This window comes from Athene noctua, chromosome Z, assembly GCF_965140245.1.
Source record: "Athene noctua chromosome Z, bAthNoc1.hap1.1, whole genome shotgun sequence".
Lineage (NCBI taxonomy): Eukaryota > Metazoa > Chordata > Aves > Strigiformes > Strigidae > Athene > Athene noctua.
In genome coordinates, this window is record NC_134077.1 from 40594448 (window position 1) to 40617506 (window position 23059).

Below are 23059 nucleotides of genomic sequence, written 5' to 3' on the forward strand. Positions count from 1 at the left end.
GTTTTATGTGTCCAGCATCAGGATTAGTATTAAACTCCAGGGATTTAGAGCAAAACTATTTACCACCTAGTTTATGCTACAGGGTTGCCAGTGTGTAACTGTGTGTGTGAAACACACTAAGGTGTGGGAAAAGTGCACTTCCAGGTTTGTAAAACAGTGAGAACAGGTACAGGACTGGGAATAGGGCCTGAGCTCTTGTGGATCCCCTCCCTTCTTTCTTCCCTCAAAGAATGGTTAAACTTCCTTTTTTTGGCCAAATAAATATAAGGCCTTTGGATTGTGAGTTCTTCAGGATTAATCAATGTCTATTTTCTTCTTTTCCAACAATCAGTGGTTAAAAAATGCCCTTATTTTTTTAAAAAAACCTTTAGTCCATCATGTAATAGCAGAAGTGTAGTCGTCAGGGAGGAGACGGCGGCAGGTAAGGCAGTAATAAGGCTAAAAATAAAATGGTTATGCGCGACGAAGGGAGCACGGCTGTGAGTTGCAGGCAAAGCTGGCGTGGCCCGGCTCGACTGCATTGCTAATGGCTGTCAGGCGCCTGCGGGGCTTCCGTGCAGAGGTCCCGCGCGCCTCAGAGCCACAAGGCCTGCGGGGCAGCGCCCGGATCCCACTACGGCCGGGTCATTTCGACTCTGCAAGCTGCAGGGCGGCGGCCGGCATTCGTCTGACAACGCCCAAAGTAACCCAGACGAGCAGTGTAGGGGACCGACATCCCGACACTTTTTTCCCAGGGTTCGGAGAGCCGCGCAGGGGCCTGCGGCCTGTCGCGCACCTCCTCCGTCCTCCCTCGGCGGGGAGGCGGGCCTGTGTGAGGAGTAGGCGGTGCAGCGTGGCCCCGCCGGGGTTGAGAGGGAAGCAGGACAGAAGGTGGTTGGTGGGGGCTAGCTCCCCTCAAAAAGCTGCTGACCAGGGAGCAGCCGATTAAGCCTGCTGTGCCCCTGTCTGGTGGAGGAGTGGTTGCAGGGTTGGGTGGGCAGTGACAGCGGCGTGAGGGGCCGCAGTGGCCCGGCAGATCCCGAGGCAGTGCCCGTCCTGAGAGCATGCGGCGGCAGGAAGAGGAGTGAAGAGCCGTGGCTGCGCCTCTGCGTCGTCTTCTCCCTCCTCGCCAGGGCTTCGCTCTCGCGGGCTTAGCGCGGACTCCCGGAGAAAAATGGAGCCGTTTCCCAGTGGTGAGTACCGCGGCAGGGCCGTGCTACCGACGAGCACACCCCGAGCTGGCGGCGGAGCCCCGGATGGGGACGTGCGGCCTCCCCGCGGCAGGCTTAGCCTGCCATTCCTCCTGGCAGAGGTGCTCCCGGGTCGGCCCTCACGCCACAGGGCCCAGACGCAGCTAGGGCTCCTAGCGGAAGCTGCTTGCCCAGAGGAGTCTTATTAGCCGTGCCGCCCCCATGGTCCGCGGCTTGAAAACTACCTCAGATCTTGTTTTATTTGGGTTAATTATAACCACAGGTCTTTTAACCTGGAAGGTGAGAGGAGGCTCCGTCTCTCATTTGGTACTGTTGTATATACTTCGTATTGCCCGGCCGTAATCTCATGGTGGCATATCACGGGCAATACGAAGCCCCGGCAACTTCTACACCAAGGTGTGCTCTCGCTCCGAGGAAGGAGCCTTATATGCGTCTGAAGTGCCAAAGCCATCATGACTCTGATGGGAAGGAGGAAACAGTTCCTCTGTTTATGCCATTTGCCTGATCGAGACACTCTCAACAGTGTCTCCTCCCAGCGAGGGAAAGGAGAAATAAAAATACAGGAGTATCTAGGGTATTTGAAACAATGTTTCAAAGTGTTCCTGGAAGCCAGAAAGCTTTCAGAACTGTCCGTGCTTTGTCAGAAATGCTTGAAATAACGGTGTGGTTGCAGGTGTGAGATAAGCATACAGGAGCATTCGTTGACTTTGTGATACAGCACTGTGTGTGAATCCCACACTTGTGACTGAAATGAAGCCATGTCAATTCCGTGTTACTACTGCCTGCATCTGTATTAGTAAGACAGGACAGAGGAGGAAATGAAGCTCTCAGATCAAACTGAGACTAAAGTATGTTTGGTTAGACTCAAGACCATAGCCAAATAAGGAATTGGGACAAGACACTGTGTAAAGAGCCTTCCTGTTGAAAATGCAGAGCTTTTGTTACAGGGGGGAGGGATTTGGTCTGTTAAATTACAATACTGGGTAGACATAACTAAAGCCGGGGTAGAGTTTGCTACATTATATTTTTAACTCCTCAGTGATCTGCCAAATCATAGTACAAAACTGCCAAGTTCAGGAAAACCTAATGCAGTAAAAAGTAAATTTTCTTTTTCACTTGAGAAATATATTGTCATTGCTTTGTGTCTCCCTTTTCTCAAATACACCAAAATTTCCCTATCCTTTATATGCTGCTGTTTAGAATCTCAAGATTATGAGCTCTGGGCATATTTTTTTTTAAGTAGCAAGATGGACCTTTTTCTTTTTTTTTTTAAAGATTACACTTCTATGGAGGTTTTTTTCTGTCTGTACAGTTTGTACAACAGTAGAAGATCTTTCAACAAGAATTTATTACAATCACAGGATTGTAATCTGCCTTGCTACATGCATGGTAAAAAGACCTTGTCTTTAATAGTAATGCAGTTTTGGGAAGAATTTTTTTTGAAGTAATGTTGTTAAGTCCAGTCCCTTTGAGAGACAGCCATCATGTTTATATCCCTTTAAAAAGTCTGTTTGATATAATACTGTTACTGCATTGTGCAACAAAACATTAAAAAAAATCTCTTTATCTATGCAACTGGAAGAAATGGCAGTGTGGGCCTGAGCTCAAAGATATTATGTGCTACTACTGAGAAGCAGTGTTCATGCATTGAGCTTCCTAGTTTTGTTCCCTGATGTGAAAAGCCTGGAGATGATGGTGAGACTGATTGGAAGAAAATTTGGAGCTAAAGCTCATCAATAAATTCCCTACGGAAAGCTGTCCCTTCTTTAAAGGACACTAAAGAGAATATGTGCAAATATTAGAGCAGAGATGCTGCTTATCATTTTGACAATGTTGGGACATGTTTTGTTCTCAGTAGCAGCTGATAAAATCTGAAGCGGATGCTTACTATTGGGTTTTTGAATAGAGTTTTCATTTCCATAGCTGGTGGTCTGGAAGCTTTTGTAGACATCAAATGTTTCAAATAAACTGTGCTTCCTGGCAACTGAAAGGTTTTTTGTGTTGTCTTACATAGTAGTAACAAGTTCTGTTTGTGAGTCTGTATGTATGATTTCCTGTGCAAAGTGCCATGTAAATTCAGGGGAAAAGATTGCTACTGCAGGAAGCTTACAATATTATATTTGTAGCTCTTTCAGTTCTTTGGGGTTTTTGTAAAACAGAGGGAACAGACTGAATGTTAATATTTTCCAAAAGCATTTCAGTTGGATTCAGGACTCCAATGGCCAAATTTCTTGTTTTACTTTATGGATGTAGAACTGTGTCAGAATGGATATGTATCTTAAAATAGCCTGTAAGTGCTAAAGTGCATATGGAAGATCACTGTTTTTCTAATTCAATATTTGGTGTCTTTTTTCTTTTCTTTAAATAAAAGCAAAAGCACATCCATAATTCATTTCAGAAGTCAAAGAAACCCTTATCCTTTCCTTTAGATGCTTGTGGGTGTCCTGAACTTTTTATTGTTTGAATAGTTTCTCCAGTGGAAATACTCAGATAACCTAAATAAAGGTATTTAAGTTTTCTTTTTTTTGACTTCACCCTTATTCCTGTACTGGAAACTTAGGTCCAGTCCTCTTTGGAGAGATCTCTGCTATGCCTTCCCTTTTGCCCAGTTTAGTTGGAGATAATGTGTGAGGTCCATAGCTCCAGAAAAACAGTTAATTGCAGATCTATTTTTAGGACATGAGTAAATCATACAATCATAGAATATCTTAAGTTGGAAGGGACCTGTAGGGATCAACAAACCCAATTCCCTGCTCTTTGCAGGACTACCTAAAACTAAACCTTTAACTCTGACAGGCTTGATGCCATGACCATTTCCCTGGGGAGCCTGTTTCATTGACTGACCACCCTCTCCGTGAAGAACCTTTTCCTAATGTCTAATCTAACTTCCACTAAAATGTTATAAATGTAGTTAATTAATAAATGTTTTAGAAATGGTTACTGGTAAGATTTTATTTTTTGAGACAAATTCCTCTATTTTACATTTACTATTCTTAATTTGAGACCTTTCCAGAAATATGAATAATCAAAGTATTAAAAGTGCATAGAAGACTTCCTTGTTGTTGCACATCTTTTTTTTTTTTTCTAAGTTTGACAATCTCAAATTCTACTGTGTTGGGAATTGCAAATTAATGAGCAAAATTTATTAGTTCTGACTAGTCATTTGTTACTAAACAGTTTCACTTAAACCAAAAGAAGTGAAATACTGACTAAAAGAAATATGTCGTGTAATTTGGGACATCTCTTTTGGACAATATTACAAAATATTTTAGATTGCATGGGGTTTTTGAAAGATCATTTCACCATTTCCTGTTAATACATCAAACATGGAACTTTTCCATTTCAGATGAAAGGAAAATGTAGAAATTAGTTATTACAGTGTTTCTCACTTAAGACAGGTGATACGTAAAACAAGTAACCACAGAAGGTTTAACTTGTGATGATCTGCTGAAATGCAAATAACTCACTTTCACTGACATTCTTGATTTTTTTTTTTTTTTTAAGCATCAGATGGAAACTTTGAAATAAATAACAACTAAACTGACGAACAAAATAAAAAGTCTCTCATGGGAAGGAGTAGGGGTTTTTGTAGAAATAAACCAAATTAGGTAATGTCATTTACAAAATGAAAAATGTCATTTGCACAATCTAGTTATTTCAGGTAGTTCCTGTTAATTCCAAAATGTTTTCTTTCTTTATGTTAGTTTTGTTCAGTATATAAATGTGTGGGAGATTGCAGGAGCATATTCTGTGTGCATAGCCTAAGTCTTTTAGGGGCAACAGGCATACCCTTAACTGTCAATGTTGTGTACTGCTGTGTAATGGAGCAGAAGGGTTCCTGTTTGTTTAAACAGTAGTATTCAGTCCTAAACAACAAATTTGAGTAATCTGTTTTGGCAAGTTTAGATTTAAAAAATCTAAGAGGTCTGTTCTCAGTGTCTCTTTCTCCCCCCACGTTTTACATATCCCAGAATTTTACTTTGTCAAGTATTACTGACCGAAATAAATGCTGATTGTATCTGTTTCTATTGCTCAAGTTCATGTTTCTGGGTAGTATTTTTCCACCAAGCCATGCTGTAGCATCTGTATCTTGTGTTCCTGTGTCAACTAAGCTAACAGGACGAGTGTTTTCTCAATGAGTTTGATATGTATTTTCTTTTACTGCATTTCTGTGAACTCCATGTATAGCAATAGATGCTGAGAAATGAGTTCAGTAATTTGGATGCAGTCTGTATAGCTGAGAGAGTGGTCATCTCTCTCTGGGCTCAGTTAATGTATATACACTTACATTCTTCTTTTGCTGGCACTTTACTGTACAAGCTGGGACCTAGAAGTATTATCATCAGATCTGCAACAGAGGTACTCGCATTTTGGTGATAAGAATAATGAGGGAAATAGGTGAACATACAAAGAGAGAAAGAACTTAATCTGTTTGAAATGTTTTGTTTTGGCGACACCAATCACTGTGGATTGGAAAATCTTTTTCTCTGTTAAAACAGTGTCTGAAGAGCAGAGTATAGATGTTCACTGTGGATTGTTTGCTAGTATTTTTCCACTAAGGAGATGGTATTCCACTTGCAGAATGAATGAAAACACTGAGTATCTGCATGATATCTCACGAGTCAAAAATGTTAAAAGCTTATGTTGATCTCAGTATCCACCTGTAAGAGTATTCCAGGACTGTCTTGTCTTTTTGGGGAAGATGATACAAAGCCCAGTCTGTGACACTTGTGAAACTGTGTGCACATGTGCTAGATAAAGCTGCATAATGACTACCATAGAAGATGCCGAAAACTGATAAAACCCTCTTCTGTTTAACTGATCAGAATGTTTTTTCATATTTGACTGGTATAGTAATTGCCTATGAAGAAGCTGAATTTACCTTTATTTAATGCATGTCTCTGATTTCAGTAGTGAATTAATCTGTATTCAGATAATTCAAGTTTTCCTTTTCCTTCTTTGCTCAGTGAATTGAGTGAAGGAAGTTCATTGAGTTTCCAGATCTGCTGGGCAATACTTTTTTTCACTAAGTATAAAAGCAAAGATTGTGTAGAAGAGCAAAAACTTTGATTTTTTTTTAATGAGTGAGAGCAATATTATTCCTTTGTCTATCAGAAATTTGTATGCATGGCAGCTACTGCTTAGACTTCTGTCCAATGCTACCTTAAAATAACATTAAATTAACCTTTAAAACACACCAGCATTTTTTGTGAGCTGAGTTTTAATTGCCTGTGTTTTCAAGTGTACATACATCCCTTCTAATAGCTGTGTTCTGACTATTTTTGATACCGCTTTAAGTAGTGAAAGTATTAACCTTAAATTATAAGAATCACAAAAAGATTGTGTACCATGTAGCCAGGAAGAAAGTGAGAGAACAAATGGAGACTCTTGAAGGAAATGGAAAGGAAGGAGGGGAGGAAACAGCTCTACAAAACTCATCCAGTTGATCAAAGAGACAGGAATTTCAAGGTAATATGGTGTGTTGGGTTCTGCTCACTTTGCCTCCATGAGGCACATCTGATGTTGCATTCCATCATGAGGATTGTCTCCAAAAAGATGTTCAAACAAAATCTCAGTGCCCAATTCTTCTATTGGATTAGAGTGTATAGTAATATACTGCAGCAGTGATCTTCTTTACTACAGCTAGTGAATAGTGAGAATGAGGAATCCTGATTCCACTGAAATTAACATTTGCTTGTTCATGTGGAGATAAGGTGGTTTTTGGTTTTGGGATGGTTTTTTTCTTTCCCACCAAAACTGTTTGGAGGAGTCTTTTCAGTATGCTTTAGTAAGGACAATTGAGTGCAGAGAGCTTTTCTTGGGTTGTAATCACTCTTTGATATTGAAGGAAGCAATTCTGCAAAAAATGGAGTTCTTGTGTAAGAATACTTGTCAGTGCCATTGACCTCTATGGAGAACCAGCTGGGTTTAAAACTGTCTAACTTACCTACTCTTCAGGGCCTAAGACTGCTTTTTATTTAAGCCTTTATTTGTATAAAATCCGGCAATTTCTTCTACAGTAATAATGAATTGTTAACATATCAACAGAACCGCTTGTAACTGTTTTTCATGCATGTAAATCAGTCTTTCTGGAAACACCCAAGCTTGAATTTATGGGAGTCCAAAAAGTTCAGAATACTTCAGAAGCCTCATTACTTCTGAGCTGTAAACCATTATAAAAGAAAGACAAAGAACAGGTTGTCAGAAAATGGAACTGTGAATACAGCATGTATAAGCTGTCAGTTTTATTATCCGAATTTGTGCCCTTTATCATTGCTGGAGATACTAATGAGGCCTCAGTGTCTCTTTTGACACAGCTTGATATACATAATTGTGAATACTTGTATGTGAAGTATTATTTTACAAATCACTGAAAAATAAGTAAAGGCACCATTGCACAATATGCACTTTATCAATTAAAACCACAAATGTGAAGAAAATAAGAACTAATAATATTTAAAAGAATGCAACCTGTTAAACTTTGAACAAATAAAAAACAAAACCCAAGGTAACAGATTCAATCTTCCTTCATGTCTGTCTTCTGTGTTTATAATACTGTGACAGTGGTTTGCGTTGCAATAGTAGGAAGGCTGTTTTGTCCTGCATTATGTACCCTGGTTAGGCTATCAAGCTCCATCACATCAGCTGACTTGTTGACAACTCTGCTGATTAATTTAGCAAAATTTCAGGCTAGTGCTATGCTGAGGATTGGCACCTGGAGTAGAAGAGGCTATAGTAAATGTTAAAATGTAGGAGGGTTAATATATTTTATACTTTCTTTGTGATTGTTCCTCCCTACCCCTCCATGTATATGTAAAACAGTGGAAGTCCTTCATATGGAGTATCTAAAATAACAATATATAGATTCTAAATCTTGTCTTTGCCAAATTTTGGCAGTTTTTGCAGAAAGAACAGGCCATAATGTGTTAACTTTTCATCTGTGAAAATGATGATTGTGGGATTAAGATCAATGAAGGCAAAAAACCCTCAGATGTGGTGCAGAATGGAACTGTTATTATGAGGGCCTGTATCATTGGCAGGGCTATCATCTACAGAAATTCTTCTAAATACAAATTGGTAATTGATATGCTTTGTCTAGAGAAGAACCAAAGGTTGTCTTTTTTTATATCTATTGTATCTTCTCCTATCATTCTGCTATTTTCTTTCTTTTTCTGGTAGCAACATACATGTTCTGAAATACATATATATTCTAATAACAGCAATGTGGCCAAGGATATGCACATTGCTGGGCAAAGCAACCCAGCGTACTCACAAGATCAAAATAGCTGCCTGTATGCACAGCTTGTTGATTGAAGTTCCCTCTGGTATTTCTGCAGAAACCTTTCACAAACCCTGTGGGGGGTGTTCATCTCTGTATAGATCAGTCTGGCACTCAGAAGTCTGCAGCTCTCCCACCTGCTTTTTGCGTGGTGAGAATGATTGAAAGAGATAACTACAGGGTACCTTCTGAGAAGTGTATGGTATACAGTGGTGGTGGTTGTAATGAATCCAGAGCTGACATATGATACCTGCTTAGCATTTGGGAGCAATTCAGATCTCAATATTTCTTGCACTACCATCCTGGCACTTCTTTCTCTGTCAAAGTCCTTTATATAATGAGACACACAGAAATTTAGGGAGATGTGTTGTTGCTCTGTTAAGACCACATGAAGTTTACTGCATTGAGAGTCATAGGTGATAACTTTTCGCTATTATTGCTTTTGTGAGCTGAAATACTAGTTATAAAGAAATTAACATGCAATACTTGCTTGTGACCTTCAAATGGTTTTGTATAGTATCACTGGAGTTGTCAAGTGTGTATTAAGTAACAAAACTAACAATAGTGTAAGGCACATTGGCTTGCTTTTTTAGAAACTGCTCAAGATAAGAGTGTATGGTAGTTCAAATTTATTGCTTTAAAAAGGACTAAGCAAGCATCAGGTTTTATGCAGTCTGTCAGACTGTATGCCTGACAGTCTGTTCTAGAGACTAGAGCAGTCTGTTTTAGAGAACCTTGCAAAGTTCTCTAAAAGTTTTTCCTCAGAACAACTGAAATTTAAATAGTAAATAGTAAATTTAAATAATAAATTTGATGAGTAAATGTGGACATGTTATTGATCCATGTGGTTCTTTACCCTGAGGTCCTACTGAAGAAAATGCAGCTGTTCCTTAAAAATCAGAAAGAGACTTTCACAAAATCTTTTAGAGGCCCTAATAAACTAATAAGCTGTGACTTACATGAGATTACACTCTTAGCTCCTGTTTCTTATGGCAATTTAAGAGAGGATCTTCAAACACATAATCATCTATTGTTTTAATTATCATGATACAGCCCAACTGGCAGAATTTTGCTTCAGCATATGTGCAGAAGGTTGCTATTGCAATATTTGATCTCACATTCATTTAAAAATTCGTCCGTCCCCCCCCAACCAACCAAACAAACAGCAAAAGTAGACCTAGTACAGGCTGAAGGAGAGGAATTAGAGAGTGACCTTGGGTGGCTTGGAACTTATCTTTCCTTTCTTATTTTGGCCTTGAAAGCAGCACTTGTCCTCCTTTGCAATACAAGAAAACTATTCATTTTCAAGTGAAAATAGTGGGGTGTTTTTCCAAACCAACATCTGGTTTATGCATTTTGTGGCATTTGTCACTAAGTTGTATGTCAAATCATGGTCAGACTTCATGCCTGACTGCCTGCCTTTTGATAAGAGCTTGCAGTAAAAATAGTAAAAAGAGAGTCATCATATATGATTGCATGTAAGTAATGATACTTCAAAAAGGAACAGAGCCTGTCTTGATTTTTACTCCAAACCAAATGGAAGTGCCGTAATCTGTATCAGTGAAGGACAGTGATGTTCTAGCCAACACAGGAAAACTCTCACTTCAATTCAGTGAGGTGGTTGTTTTATGTAAGGCTTTTTTGGGATTGTTCTGTTTGGGGATTGTTCTGTCTGAGTCAGTATGTGCCATTCTCTAGGTTTTTTTGTACTTAAGTAATAGTAAGAGGACTAGAAGGTGCTGATTTAGGATCTTTATCAACAGGAAGCACAAGTGGGTTTAATATTTCTGTTTCTTTTTTAAATGATTGCATTAAGTATATAAAAGTATATATGCATATATGCCTGTGTTTTTTATCTATTAAAAATGTAAACATATAAACTTGCAACATCATGGGAATTAGGAACATACTGTTAGCCTACCTATTCCTTCTCTTCTGTCTAAAAAGCATGCAAGGCCATGAATGATACATGGATTTTCATAGCAATACTTCCTATTTCAAAATATTTCTTGTCTGTGCTTTCTCCTACTGGATTATTCCCTTCTGTCTTCTTAATTCAATAATTTAAGAGAGAAAGTGCTGACATCTATGTGTCTTGTAGCAGCCTAACTTCTTTTTTTAATAAATGTTTTTCTCATGTAAATGTTCTAAAAATATGATTTACCACATTTAAAATAACTGCAAGCACGAAAGCTTTTATTTCTGAATTCAGAGATTTGTTGTTTCCTAGAAGTGACTCTATATTGCTTCTGTACACTGGCTATACCAGTAAATATAAATTCTGCTCAAATTTTCTTGCTCTCTGTTAACCCTGTTAGGCAGCAAAGCCCCATGGAGCCACTTGCTCACTCCCACCCAGTGAGATGGGTGAGAGAATTCAAAAAAGTAATTGGAAAAACCAATTGGAAAAATTGATAAAAGTGGAAAAGCTTGTGGATTGAGATAAAGACCATTTAAGAGGTAAAACAAAAGCTGTGTGTACACAAGCAAGGCAAAACATGTTGTCCTTAGCCTGTTTTGCAAAATTCTTAAAATGACAAAGGGTCATAATGGTGGAGAGGTTGCTTTAGGTCTGAAGCTGTGTAATGCCAGTAAAGAGGGACAGTTTCCTTGGGCCACTAGGAAACATATTGAGGAATATATACTCAGACAGGTATGAATTTAACTGCACAGCTCTCGGGGGTCATCAGGAGAAGCGAACCAAAATCTGTGCACTGCTTTGGCAAGGTCTAAAACCGCAATTCTTTCATTCCAAATTAAAATAATTCAAATCCCAAATGGTGAAAGCAGAAGAAACATCAGTTGCAATTTTCAAAGATGGAAACTGAAGTGGTTTTTTTTATGTTTTGGGTTTTTTTGGAGGGAAGTGGGGGGAGTGTTGTTTGTTTTGGGGGTTTGTTTGTTTGTTTGTTTTTTCTTAATTTCAGGGCTCTTTTGCAAAATGTCATGGTATAACTACTGGATACTCATGGTCATGTTTCCCAACACAGGAGAGGCTTATACTAAATTGACTTGCAGGGGGACTTCATCAGATATTCACAAATCAAGGGTGACATTCGCAAACCAAGTCTGCGGGTCTGATACTGGATTCCTGTGGGTCTGTCTCATATTACTGTTTTCAGGAAGTACTTGTGTATCTGCTTTTTTATTTGAATGTTAACTTTGCACCATAACTAAACTAGTAATTTTTTGTTGTTTCATGAGCTGCTGTAACAAGTGCTCTTGATTGTATGTATTAATTCCTGTGGAGCCAACTAAAATACTTGTAAGAGAGTGTGGAATACATGTAAACCACTATTATGAGTGAGTAAAATCCCTAAACATTTGTGAAATTTTTCAGGCTCAGTCTAATGTTCAGTTCTGAATGATTTGTTTCCTGCTTCTCTGCATAATGATTGAAAATCATATACAGCTTGAAAATTCAGAACAGTGCACCTAATGTTTCCATAGATATTTCCATTCAAAGCAAATATTTACATCTGTAAGTTGGCATACACTTTTAATGAACCCATTCAATCTCATGCACAGCTCCAATTTTGATCATTTTCCTGCATGGGTAAAAAACCATAATTCTTAGAAAATTCTATTGGTTCATGATTTTCCTTCCACAAGTGGAAGATGTGACCCTGCATTCAAATAAAGCAGTAATAAAAGAGCCACAGAGCTGGGAAACCTGTCAGGTTTTTGCTAGCCTGCTATAAAGGAAATGTGGGTTATTTTGTTGGATCCTGCTTGTGTGGAGAGGGCTGCTTGAGCTACAGCCACTGAACCTTTAGTTGTACCCGTGGAAATGTCATAGAAACTGAGGACCTCAACCACTTTGCTATATGTGAATATATTTGGAACCTCTAAATGAATCTTTTGGCATGTACAACTAAGAGTGCTGGGAACTGCAATTTGTTGGCAGGTTGGATTTTCTAAGATGATGTATTACTTTTGGAGTGGTGGATTCCAAGGTTTTTCTCAGGTGTTCAGTGCCTCACTTGATTTTTGTTATGGAAACTTCCATTCTCTCTGCCATCCCTGTGCCCCAGCTCCAAGGTGATAGGTGAAATCATGGTGAAATGAAGGCAGTATGCTTTCAAGTAGGACTTCTGATTTTCCTTTCCTCTGCTTAGTTTCCTAGGCAGTCTCCCTAGTCTCCTTGTTTCTAAGCTGATTGAAGGTTATAAATGTTTGCTTTCTTACTGTGGATAATGCTGATTTTAGATTACACAAATGCCTTTGTGTACTCTCCTTTAGTAATAACAAATAATTCTTCTGTATAGAATTGAATTGTTTCCTTGCTCAGAAGGAATTTGAAATTCATAGAACAGTTAGGGAAACATAGTTGAAAAGAAGGAAACCTTTAGTAAGAGTCTTAGCATAACTAACATGTTTGCTGAACAAGCTTCTTAGAAAAGTTAAGAGGAGCTTCTTTATTCCCTCCATGCCCACTTCTTCAACAGGTAATATATTTTTTATGGACATGTTAGAGACAGCCCAAAGCATAACAGTTCAGGAAGAATTCTGCATTATAGAAGATATAAATTGATATGAGAAGAAATAATGAACATAAACCAAGCAGTACCTGGTTAGAACAAGCTGAAAAAATTAAAAGCCTGCCATTTTAAAAATCACTACTTTGTTAAAATCTATAATTTTTACTGTATGATGTAACTGTTTATACTTATCCACAAGAAGAAATAGTGTAATGCAATATAGATGACAGTGACATTAATTACTGTTCCAGCAACATGCAATTTTGCAGCAAGAGTTCTGAAAATATGATTTTTTTTTTACTTAGTGTTCCACTAATGAAGTGTAGTATCTTTCAAAAATCAGATTTCATAAGTAAGTTTTCAGTTGGTTTTTGTGTAGGTTTTTTTTTTGTTTTTGTTTGTTTGTTTGTTTGTTTTCCTGTAAATGTGTGCACTCAGAGATTTGAGCATGTCTTGAATTTAAGAAGCTATTCTGTCTCCTATAGGATCTATGCAGCATGTCACTGCATAGAGTTTTTCTATATGCTTCAGGGCCAGAAATCCCTTAAGATGAGTAATTTGCTTTCATGCAGACTCTGAATAAATATAACTTTTTGTTTGAGGGTCCTCCTCCCACTCCCTTTCCTCTGTGTGTGTGTGAAACCAGAAATGTTGCTGCTTGCTTACCATAACATGAGATTTTGGTTAGGATTTTGTGTAGGTTTTCCAATATATTCAGGGGGTTTGCATGTGATCATCAAGAGTCTGTGCCAATGCCCTGATACTCTTTCTGAAAGTGACTTTCTATGTTCCGGAGAGCTCTGTCTATGTACCGTGCACGAAAATAGCAACAGGGATTATTTACTGACTATGCTGTAAATCAGTTGTAAATCCATGGGCAATATTTAAGAAGTCCTATATAACTCTGTTGGGTGGTATTTTAGAAGAACAACAAAGCCATTTTTAAAACTAATATTTGTTATTTAAGTACTTCCACTTTAAAGTATTTTATTGCTTCCTTCAAAGTTTGGAGGCATTTTTTTCTAAGCTATGACAAGACATACTGTGACAGAGAAGGAGAGCTGGCAGTTAGAGGGGGAAGGAATTATAAGTTAAGTGAATCCTATGTCTTTGCTTGGAAACTGAAGTAAGACAAGAGCTAGTTAAGAGTTTATGATCATCCCAGGCTCCAGAATAAGGAATCACAAGTTAATTCCTCTGTTAACTGCTCCTGGAAATAGGTGTACAGTCCTTGTAGTGAATCTGTGGACATAGTGCTCAGAGAAGTAGGAAGAACCTGCTTACATTTTTAATCATTTCATCTTTTGCTGGGAGCAGCAGGAAGTCCAAGGGATGCCACTCTGAAAGGAACAGAGGAACAAAGTGGAGGATGGAAAACAGACTGTCTCTGCATTAGCTTGGACATAGGTGTCTGGGAAAGGATGGTGGAATGTGGTGAGAGGGTGATGTATCTTTCTTTTAGAGATGAAAATGGTGAGTTATCAGAGGTAATAGGCAAAATTATGTTCACTATGTGCTGTTCCACCAGTTTTAATAGCTGGGAATGTAGTATGCCGTCAGCAAATACTTTGAGAAAGTCTGCAAATTGAGCAATTTACTTGATTAGGTCAGATTTATAAGACTTACACCTAATGTTAAAAATCCCTATGGTAAACAATTAATTTATAGAATCATTTAGGTTGGAAAAGACGCTTAAGATTGAGTTCAACCATTAACCTAACATTACCAAGGCCACCGCTAAACCATGTACCTAAGTGCCACACCTACACATCTTTTAAGTACCTCCAGGGATCATGACTAAAGCACTTGCCTGGGCAGGCTGTTCCAATACTTAACAACCCTTTCAGTGAAGAAATTTTTCCTAATATCTAATCTAAACCACCCCTGGTGCAACCTGAGGCTGTTTCCTCTCATCCTCTCACTGTTACTGGGGAAGAGACTGACACCCACATTGTTACAACCTCCTTCCAGGTAGTTGTAGAGAGCAATAAGGTCTCCCCTAAGCCTCTTCTTCTCCAGACTAAACAACCCCAGTTCCCTCAGCTGCTTCTCACAAGGACTTGTTCTCTAGACCCTTCACCAGCTTGGTTGCTCTTCTTTGGACATTCTCCAGCACTTCAATATCTTTCTTGTAGTCAGGGGCCCACAACACAACACAGTATCAAGGTGCAGTCTCACTGGTGCCATGTACAGGGGGATGATCACTTCCCTGCTGGCCACACTATTTCTGATACAAGCCAGGATGCTCTTGGCCTTCTTGGTCACCTGGGCACACTGCTGGCTGTCAACAAACACCCCCAGGTCCTTTTCAGCTGGGCAGCTCTCCAGCCATTCTTCCCCAGACCTACAGCATTGCATGGGGGCTGTTATGACCTATGTGCAGGACCCAGCACTTAGCCCTGTTGAAGGTTATAGAGTTGGCCTTGGTCTGTCAGTCCAGCCTATCCAGATCCCTCTGTAGAGGCTTTCTACCTTCAAGCAGATCAACACTCCTACCCAGCTTGGTGTTGTCAGAAAACTTACCAAGGTTGCACTCTATTCCCACATCCAGATCATTAATAAAGATATTAAACACAACTGGCCACAGCACTGAGCCCTGGGGAACACCACCTGTGACTGGCCACCAACTGGATTTAACTTAATTCACCACAACTCTTTGGGCCCAGCCATCCAACTGTTTTATTTAACCAGCAAATAGTACACTCGCCCAAGCCATGAGCAGCCACTTTCTCCAGGAGAATGCTGTGCATAATGGTGTCAAACGTTTTATTGTAGTCCAGGTAAACAACATCCACAGCTTTTTCCTCATCTACTAAGCTGGTCACTTTGTCATAGAAGACAATCAGGTTAGTCAGTCAGGACCTGCCTTTCATAAACCCATGTTGACTGGGCCTGATCACCTGGTTGTCTTGTATCTGCCACATGATGGGACCCAAGATGATCTGCTCCATAACCTTCCCTGGGAGTGTCATATCCTGCTCAGATGACGGAGACAAATGACTCCCCAAGAGAGCAGACAACAAGTCTCTATGTCCAAACATTTATTAACTACCCGCAGTGAACTAATTGAACACACTATAATTGGCTAAGTATATAGCAAGTTGTGGCAAGCAATACCATATGCCTCGTATTTCTCAATGGAGGAAGGAAAAGAGGGAGATAGAAGGAATAGTGAAATTCAGATCACCCATCTGGGTTTCTGTGTTGATCCTACCAGTGAGGGTTCCAGGAGGCATCCATCTTTTTCACTTGCATTTTTCTTTTTCGCTTCACTGCACTCTCCAGGCCCCTTGTCCTTTCTTTCCCCCCCTTGACTTATACACACTTTCTTTGGGTCCATCCACTATATCGACCCACATACTAGGTACCCCATATGTGGGGAGGGGTAAGGTGTTTCATGGGATGATGCAATTAGCATGATCATGTTAGCCTTCATTAGCATATTGAGGGGTGTTAACTTTAATATGCATTTTATGGATAATGAAGCAAAGGTCATTCACCAGACAGATGGCCCTCAAAATTTGTCCAGGTGCACCAGAGCGGAGCCATTCTGTCTCCACAGGACTCCCTCCTTCAGCTGTATCTTGTGTTATTCAGGCAGCCTTATCAGCTTTGACCTCCACATCCTGTGACTCATAGTTCTGTCTTGCAAGTGTTTGAGGCATTCCTTTGATCAGCCTCAACTTTTGCTTTCTCAGGCTTTCTAAGTTTCTTGCAGGCCTTGTTGCTTATCTCTCACACAGAGTCCCTCTTGTAGATGAGCATCACAATTGCTAACCTCCAGTCAGATGGGACTTCCTCAGTTAGTCAGGACTGCTGATAAGTGATTGAAAGTGGCTTTGTGGGCACTTCCTCCAGCTACCTCAGTAACATTTTTGTGCATCTGACCACATAGGCCTGTGTTTGTCAAAGTGGTGTAGCAGATCGCTAACTCTTTCACCTTGGATTATGAAACCAGCAGAAGTTATGAAGCTCAGCTGAAGCCAGACCATACTTCACAAGTCCATTATTGCCCATCAGCTGCCCCCTGGACAATGCCTTTGTGCACGGAGAATGTATCCTCTGAAGACACAGTGCTGTGCAGTTTGCAACTACATTTTGGAAGTAATTGAGAAGAATCAACCCTTTTGTCATCTTTGTCACTCCTACCAGATCCTGGTAGCTAGCAGGACATGCTTCCTGTATTTTATATTTTGATAGTTTTCATTTTGTAACAAACCAGTAGAGAGAAAATTGAAATATAATTCTGTACTTAAACTGAGATCTTTGTTTTAAAACTTTCTAATTTTGTGACTCACTCTAGCATGAGAGCAAATTGTAATTAATTAAACGTTATATTTTTATAATTATATTTACATAACTTAAAAATATTTTTTATTTACAGAAAAATCTACCTTTATTTATTATTCATATAATTAGAAAAGAGTTAAACACAGTCTTTTGTTCAGAAGATATTGTATTGATTTCTGTCACTCACTGAAAAAAGGAAAATTCATTATTTCCAGGTGTCATCAGCTCCAACTTCACTGCACCTCCCAGTCTTCTCTAACTAAGTAACTTGGAAAATTATTTCTTACTTAACTGTTGGTTTAGCTTTGTGGTGTGTTTTCTTGTTGTTCTCTAGAATGTGTAATTGAAATTTGATATAAAACTGTAAGGGCTTTGTCTTGATTGTGAACTGTCATACAATTAAATAACTCAGCATTTTGGCTCTGAATTTGTCCCTGTTACTTTAACTCCCTTAGATTGAGACTAATTTACCTGTTGATAGATCAGAAGGAAAAGAAATACCTCAAACCAGATTTAACAAAATAAGACTTTAATTTCTGGAAAGAACAACTGAAAAAAACCCCATTAAATCTATATAATGAGTTTCATCATCTTGAACATACAGTAGTGCTTTTGTGAGTTGATGAGGTAGTAGCTTGAACCAAAGTGACTCTTTATTGTAATTCCTGTGAAAAGAAGGTGCGCTCTGATAAATTTTTCCAGAAAAACTTTTGTGACAATAGCTGTACCTCTAAGTTACTGTTGTTTGGATGTCTTGGTCCTATGCCCATAGAGTAACTCAGACTCTCTGAAAGCTAGGTATTGGCATACAAATGATAAAGTTGTCTGTCAAGCGTCCAAATTGTGGATTTTCTTTTTCAGCAACAAGGTAATTTCAGACTTCTGTTTGCTTGTTTTTTTGTTTCTTTCTTTTTTTTTTTTTTTTTTTTAAATGAACGACACTTTTCCCATATTTGATGTATTTGAACTGATAAGTGCAGAAATTTTCATGAACGAGCCCTAGATAATTTCTTGTAAGTTTTAAATTGAGCAGCTACAAAGCTGAAAAATAGTAAAGTCAGTAACACGTAATCTTCTGAGTATTTTGTTCATCTGCTTTAGTTGGCATTCACATATCATGAAATTCAAAAAAATGGCACTATGGGAAAGGGAAAAAGGTCAATGAACACAAGTGTCCTGGTTCAGCTAGGATAGGGTTAAGCTTCCCCAGCAGAGAGGGGGAAGGGATCCAGCCGGGTTATTCATACCATGCTGACATCAGGTCCGGGCTCGAGAGCACAGGAACTTTTTCCTTGGTGGCTTTGGTGACAGGAAGCACGGGGCTGTCTGTAACCATTGTGCTATTTCTCTGTATATCTTTTGTCTTGCTTACTGTTACTGCTGTTTGTTGCTGTTATCATTGCTACTGTTGTTGTTCAGATTGTTATTTATCACACTGTTGTATTAAATTTCTTCTTGTTTTAACCCAGGGTTTGTGCCTCACTTCCAGCCTGACCAGCTGAGGGTGGGGGAGGGGCAACGGCAATGTGGTCTCCGGTCCTGGCAGGGTCTAAACCAACACAGCCTTTTTGGTGCACCAACGTGGGGCACAAGAGGGTTAAAATAAGAATCAAAAAGGTACAGACCCTGACCGGAGTGTGTTAGAGCAGTCTGTAGGGTGTAAATTTTCTGTTTGTATTTGTGCTGTTTAATAAGAAAATGTTTGCAATGCTGGCCCACTTGCTTGCATAGTGGGGCTGGATTAATCCTTATATCCAGTATATGATCCCAGTGGTGGTGGTTGTTATCGGTGGAAAATGTATAAAGGGTCTTATGTTGATGTACTGGCTATTGACTGCTTATAATATGTTTGTATCGCTGTTTGTGGGGGTGGGCCGGTACCTGTTTTCTGCCTGGACTTTTGTTAGGGGTCTCACCCCCTCTATGGGTGAGCCAGGGGAAGAGATCCTCTCAGTTTTTGGGAGTTACAATTATTCTCGGAGCCTGCAGGCCAGTGTGATTGTGGCACAATGCTTTCTGAATGTCTGCCTGATTTTGGTTTTGGCCATGTGGCACTTCTCTAACAATAGCAGTGCCCAGAAACCTGCCCCGAGGTCAGATAATAGTGAGTGCCAAAGGGTGTGGGAAAAGATGGGCAAAGGCCTGACTCGGTGGGCACCCCCAATGCTTTAGAACTTCACTCCTGAACAAATGCAGAGCCCTGATAAACTGTTCTTAGAAAGGGTGTGTTACCAAGCTGGTAAAATCCAGGAGACTCAGTCTTTCCTGGGCGCTGTCGGGTTCGGGAGGATGCACATCCCAAACTACAGCCTGATTGTGAGCCCTCTCTACCATATAACCAGTAAGAAGAACGATTTTGAATGGGGCCCTGAGCAACAACAATCCTTTGAACAAATTAAGCGGTAGATTGCCCAAGCAGTAGCCCTCAGGCCAGTCCGGGAAGGGCAGGAGGTTAAGAACTTTCTCTACACCGCAACTGGGGAGAATGGCCCTACCTGGAGCCTCTGGCAGAGAGCACCTGGGGAAACCCGAGGCCGACCTCTAGGCTTTTGGAGCCGGGGATACAAAGGTTCTGAAGCTAATTATACACCAACTGAGAAGGAGATACTGGCAGCGTACAAAGGAGTTGGGGCTGCCTCAGAAGTGGTGGGCACTGAAACACAGCTCCTCCTGGCACCCCAACTGCTGGTGCTGGGATGGATGTTCAAAGGAAAGGCTTCCTCCACACATCATGCAACAGATGCCACGTGGAGTAAATGGATTGCATTGATATCGCTATGGGCTCGAATAGGGAACCCCAGCTGCCCAGGGATACTAGAGGTGATTACAAACTGGCCAGAGAGAAAAGATTCCGGGATGTCACCAGAATAGGAGGTGACACGTGCTAAGGAGGCCCCACCATATAACGAGCTGTCGGATGAGGAGAAGTGATATGCCCTGTTCACTGATGGGTCTTGTTGCATTGTGGGAAAATACTAACGCTGGAAGGCTGCTGTGTGGAGTCCCACATGACGGGTCACTGAAGCTGCTGAGGGACAGGGTGAATCGAGCCAGTTTGCAGAGGTGAAAGCCATCCAGCTTGCTTTGGATATTGCTGAGCGGGAAAAGTGGCCGAGGCTCTACCTCTACACAGAGTTGTGGGCGGTGGCGAATAACCTGTGGAAATGGTTGCAGCAATGGAAGCAGAACAACTGGCAACATAAGGGTAAAACCATCTGGGCTGCTGAAGTATGGCAGGACATTGCAGCCCGTGTGGAAAACCTCGTTGTGAAGGTGCACCATGTGGATGCCCATGTACCCAAGAGTCGGGCCACTGATGAACGTCGACACAACCAGCAGGCAGACCAAGCTGCTAAGATTAGAGTGGCTCAGATGGACTTGGACTGGCAGCGCAAAGGTGAACTGTTCATGGCCCAGTGGGCCCATGGGTCCTCGGGCCACCAAGGTAGAGATGCGACATACAAGTGGGCTCGAGATCGAGGGGTGGACCTCACTATTGACACCATTGCAGAGATCATCCACGCATGTGAGACATGTGCTGCAATCAAATATGCCAAGGGGGTGAAGCCCCAGCGAAATGGAGAGCGATGGTTGAAATATAGATATGGAGAGGCCTGGCAGATCGACTACATCACACAGACCTGCCACAGGAATCGTCACGTGCTCACAATGGTGGAAGTAACCACTGGATGGCTGGAAACTTAAGCAGTGCCCCACACCACCGCCCGAAACATCATCCTGGGCCTTGAAACCCAAGTCCTGTAGTGACATGGCACCCCAGAGAGAATTGTGTCAGACAACGGGACCCACTTCCGAAACAACCTCATAAATGCCTGGGCAGAAGAACACGCATTGAGTGGGTCTACCATATCCGCTACCACGCACCAGCCTCTGGGAAGATCAAGCGCTACAATGGACTGTTAAAAACCACATTGAAAGCATTGGGAGGTGGGACCTTCCAAGACTGGGACATGCATCTAGCAAAGGCCACCTGGCAAGTCAACACAAGAGGGTCTGCCAGTCGAGCTGGCCCAGCTCAGTCAAAACCTCCACTTGCTGTAGATGGAGATAAAGTCCCTGTGGTGCACATGAGGAATATATTGGTAAAAATAGTCTGGTTTAGTCCTGTGCCAGGCAAAGGTAAAGGCAAACCCATCCACGGTACTGCTTTTGCTCTGGGACCTGGGTGTACCTGGTGGGTGATGCAGGACAATGGAGAGGTCTGATGTGTACCACAGGGGGACTTGCTTCTGGGTGAGAACATGCTGTGAATTATGCTGTGCCTTTGTAAATAGTTTTTTTGTTACTGCTAACTGCTAAATGGCAGCTGGACATGACACAGATGGTATAGAATATAGGGGTGCATTATGTCCTGGTTTAGCTAGGAAGGGTTAAGTTTCCCCAGCAGAAAGGGGGAGGGGATCCAGCGGAGTTATTCATAACATGCTCACATCAGGTCCAGGCTCGGGAGAGCGGGAACTTTTTCCTTGGTGGTTTTGGTGGTGGGAAGCATTGTGAGCGAACTGTCTGTAACCATTGCGGTATTTCTCTGTATATCTTTTGTCTTGTTTATTGTTATTGCTGTTTATTGTTGTTATCATTGCTGCTGTTGTTGTTCAGATTGCTTATTATGCTGTTGTATTAAATTTCTTCTTATTTTAACCCCGGGTTTGTGCCTCACTTTCAGCCTGGCTCGCTGAGGGTGGGGGAGGGGCAACAGCAATGTCATCTCCGGTCCTGGCAGCGTCTAAACCACCACCACAAGACACTGCATTACTGTTTCTGATTAAATTACAAGGGCATTAAAATTATCTGCTGCATAGAAGAGTGTGTGTATATGAGATGCTGTTTTTACTTGGGCTTCTGAGATTTAAAATAATTAATCTCAGAAAGTATTATTGCTGAGCTATCAAATAACACATATCTTTTTTTAAACCTCTCTTTTATGGAAGAGGAGGGGGAGCTATATCTTTGTCAGAGCTAGTAACATATGCCTGCTAGCTGACGCCTTCAAGCTGTTGATGATAACTGCTGTAAGGTGCCTTAGTCAAGAATGCACCAAAGGATGTAATTTTTGCAACTGTGATGGGTACATCCTGGACAGGGCAGATAAACCAGCAGACACCTGTGGAAGCCCCTCAGAGACCCTTCCCCAAATTTTAGTACTCTTGTGAAATGTATTAACATATGCATTCGATTCTCTGGAAATAGGTGTGTACTTCTTGGAAGTTACATGAATATTCATTTATTTTATTGTATATATAAGTGTCCCCTCATCTTTCAGCATGCAAGTTAGGTAGAATGATCAATCCCCCATGCATCTGGCGCTGCATTAAAGAATGCCTGCCTTCTAAAACTTCAGATTCTTAGAGGGTTCTTTTGAGACTGAATTTACGGTAGTGTTTTGTTGAACCATAGGGACACTGCTTCTGAATCTTGATGTAACTGTGGGATCACAGGACCTCCAGCTGGCACCAAGGGATTCTTGGGAAGAACCTCTGATCCCTGGACCGAAGAGCTCAGAGCAAATTCCCTGGTAAAATTAAAGGCATTCCTTCAGGATTTCTGGTTGCCCGCCTGTAAGATGTGGTAAAAGCCTCACAAGGTTGGGCCAGAGGGTAGGCAAGGGGTTTGGTCCCCTCCTGGATAAGTTCCACCAGACGAAACATTGGAGGACGCCTGGTCTGAAATATTGTGGATTTGAGCCCCACCTGGTCTGAAACTGGTATAGGGGTTTAAGTCCCTTTTGGTAGAATTGTGGGTTTGAGTCCTACCCATTGGTTTTGGTAATTTTGAATTACATACTTTGTTTACTGGAT

At 40.9% G+C, this 23059-nt stretch overlaps 1 protein-coding gene across 3 annotated transcripts in view; it reads left to right on the forward strand.

Moving 5' to 3' along the window:
- Positions 1 to 808: 808 nt before the first annotated feature.
- Positions 809 to 23059, forward strand: part of LNPEP (leucyl and cystinyl aminopeptidase) — a 101171-nt gene continuing 78920 nt past the window's right edge. For all 3 annotated transcript variants that reach the window (XM_074932990.1, XM_074932989.1, XM_074932992.1), the window contains exon 1: positions 809 to 1172. Coding sequence is in view for 2 of the 3 variants with exons in the window: in XM_074932989.1 (XP_074789090.1) it covers positions 1154 to 1172 (19 nt within the window). In the remaining variant the exon portion in view is untranslated. The remainder of the gene's footprint in view (positions 1173 to 23059) is intronic.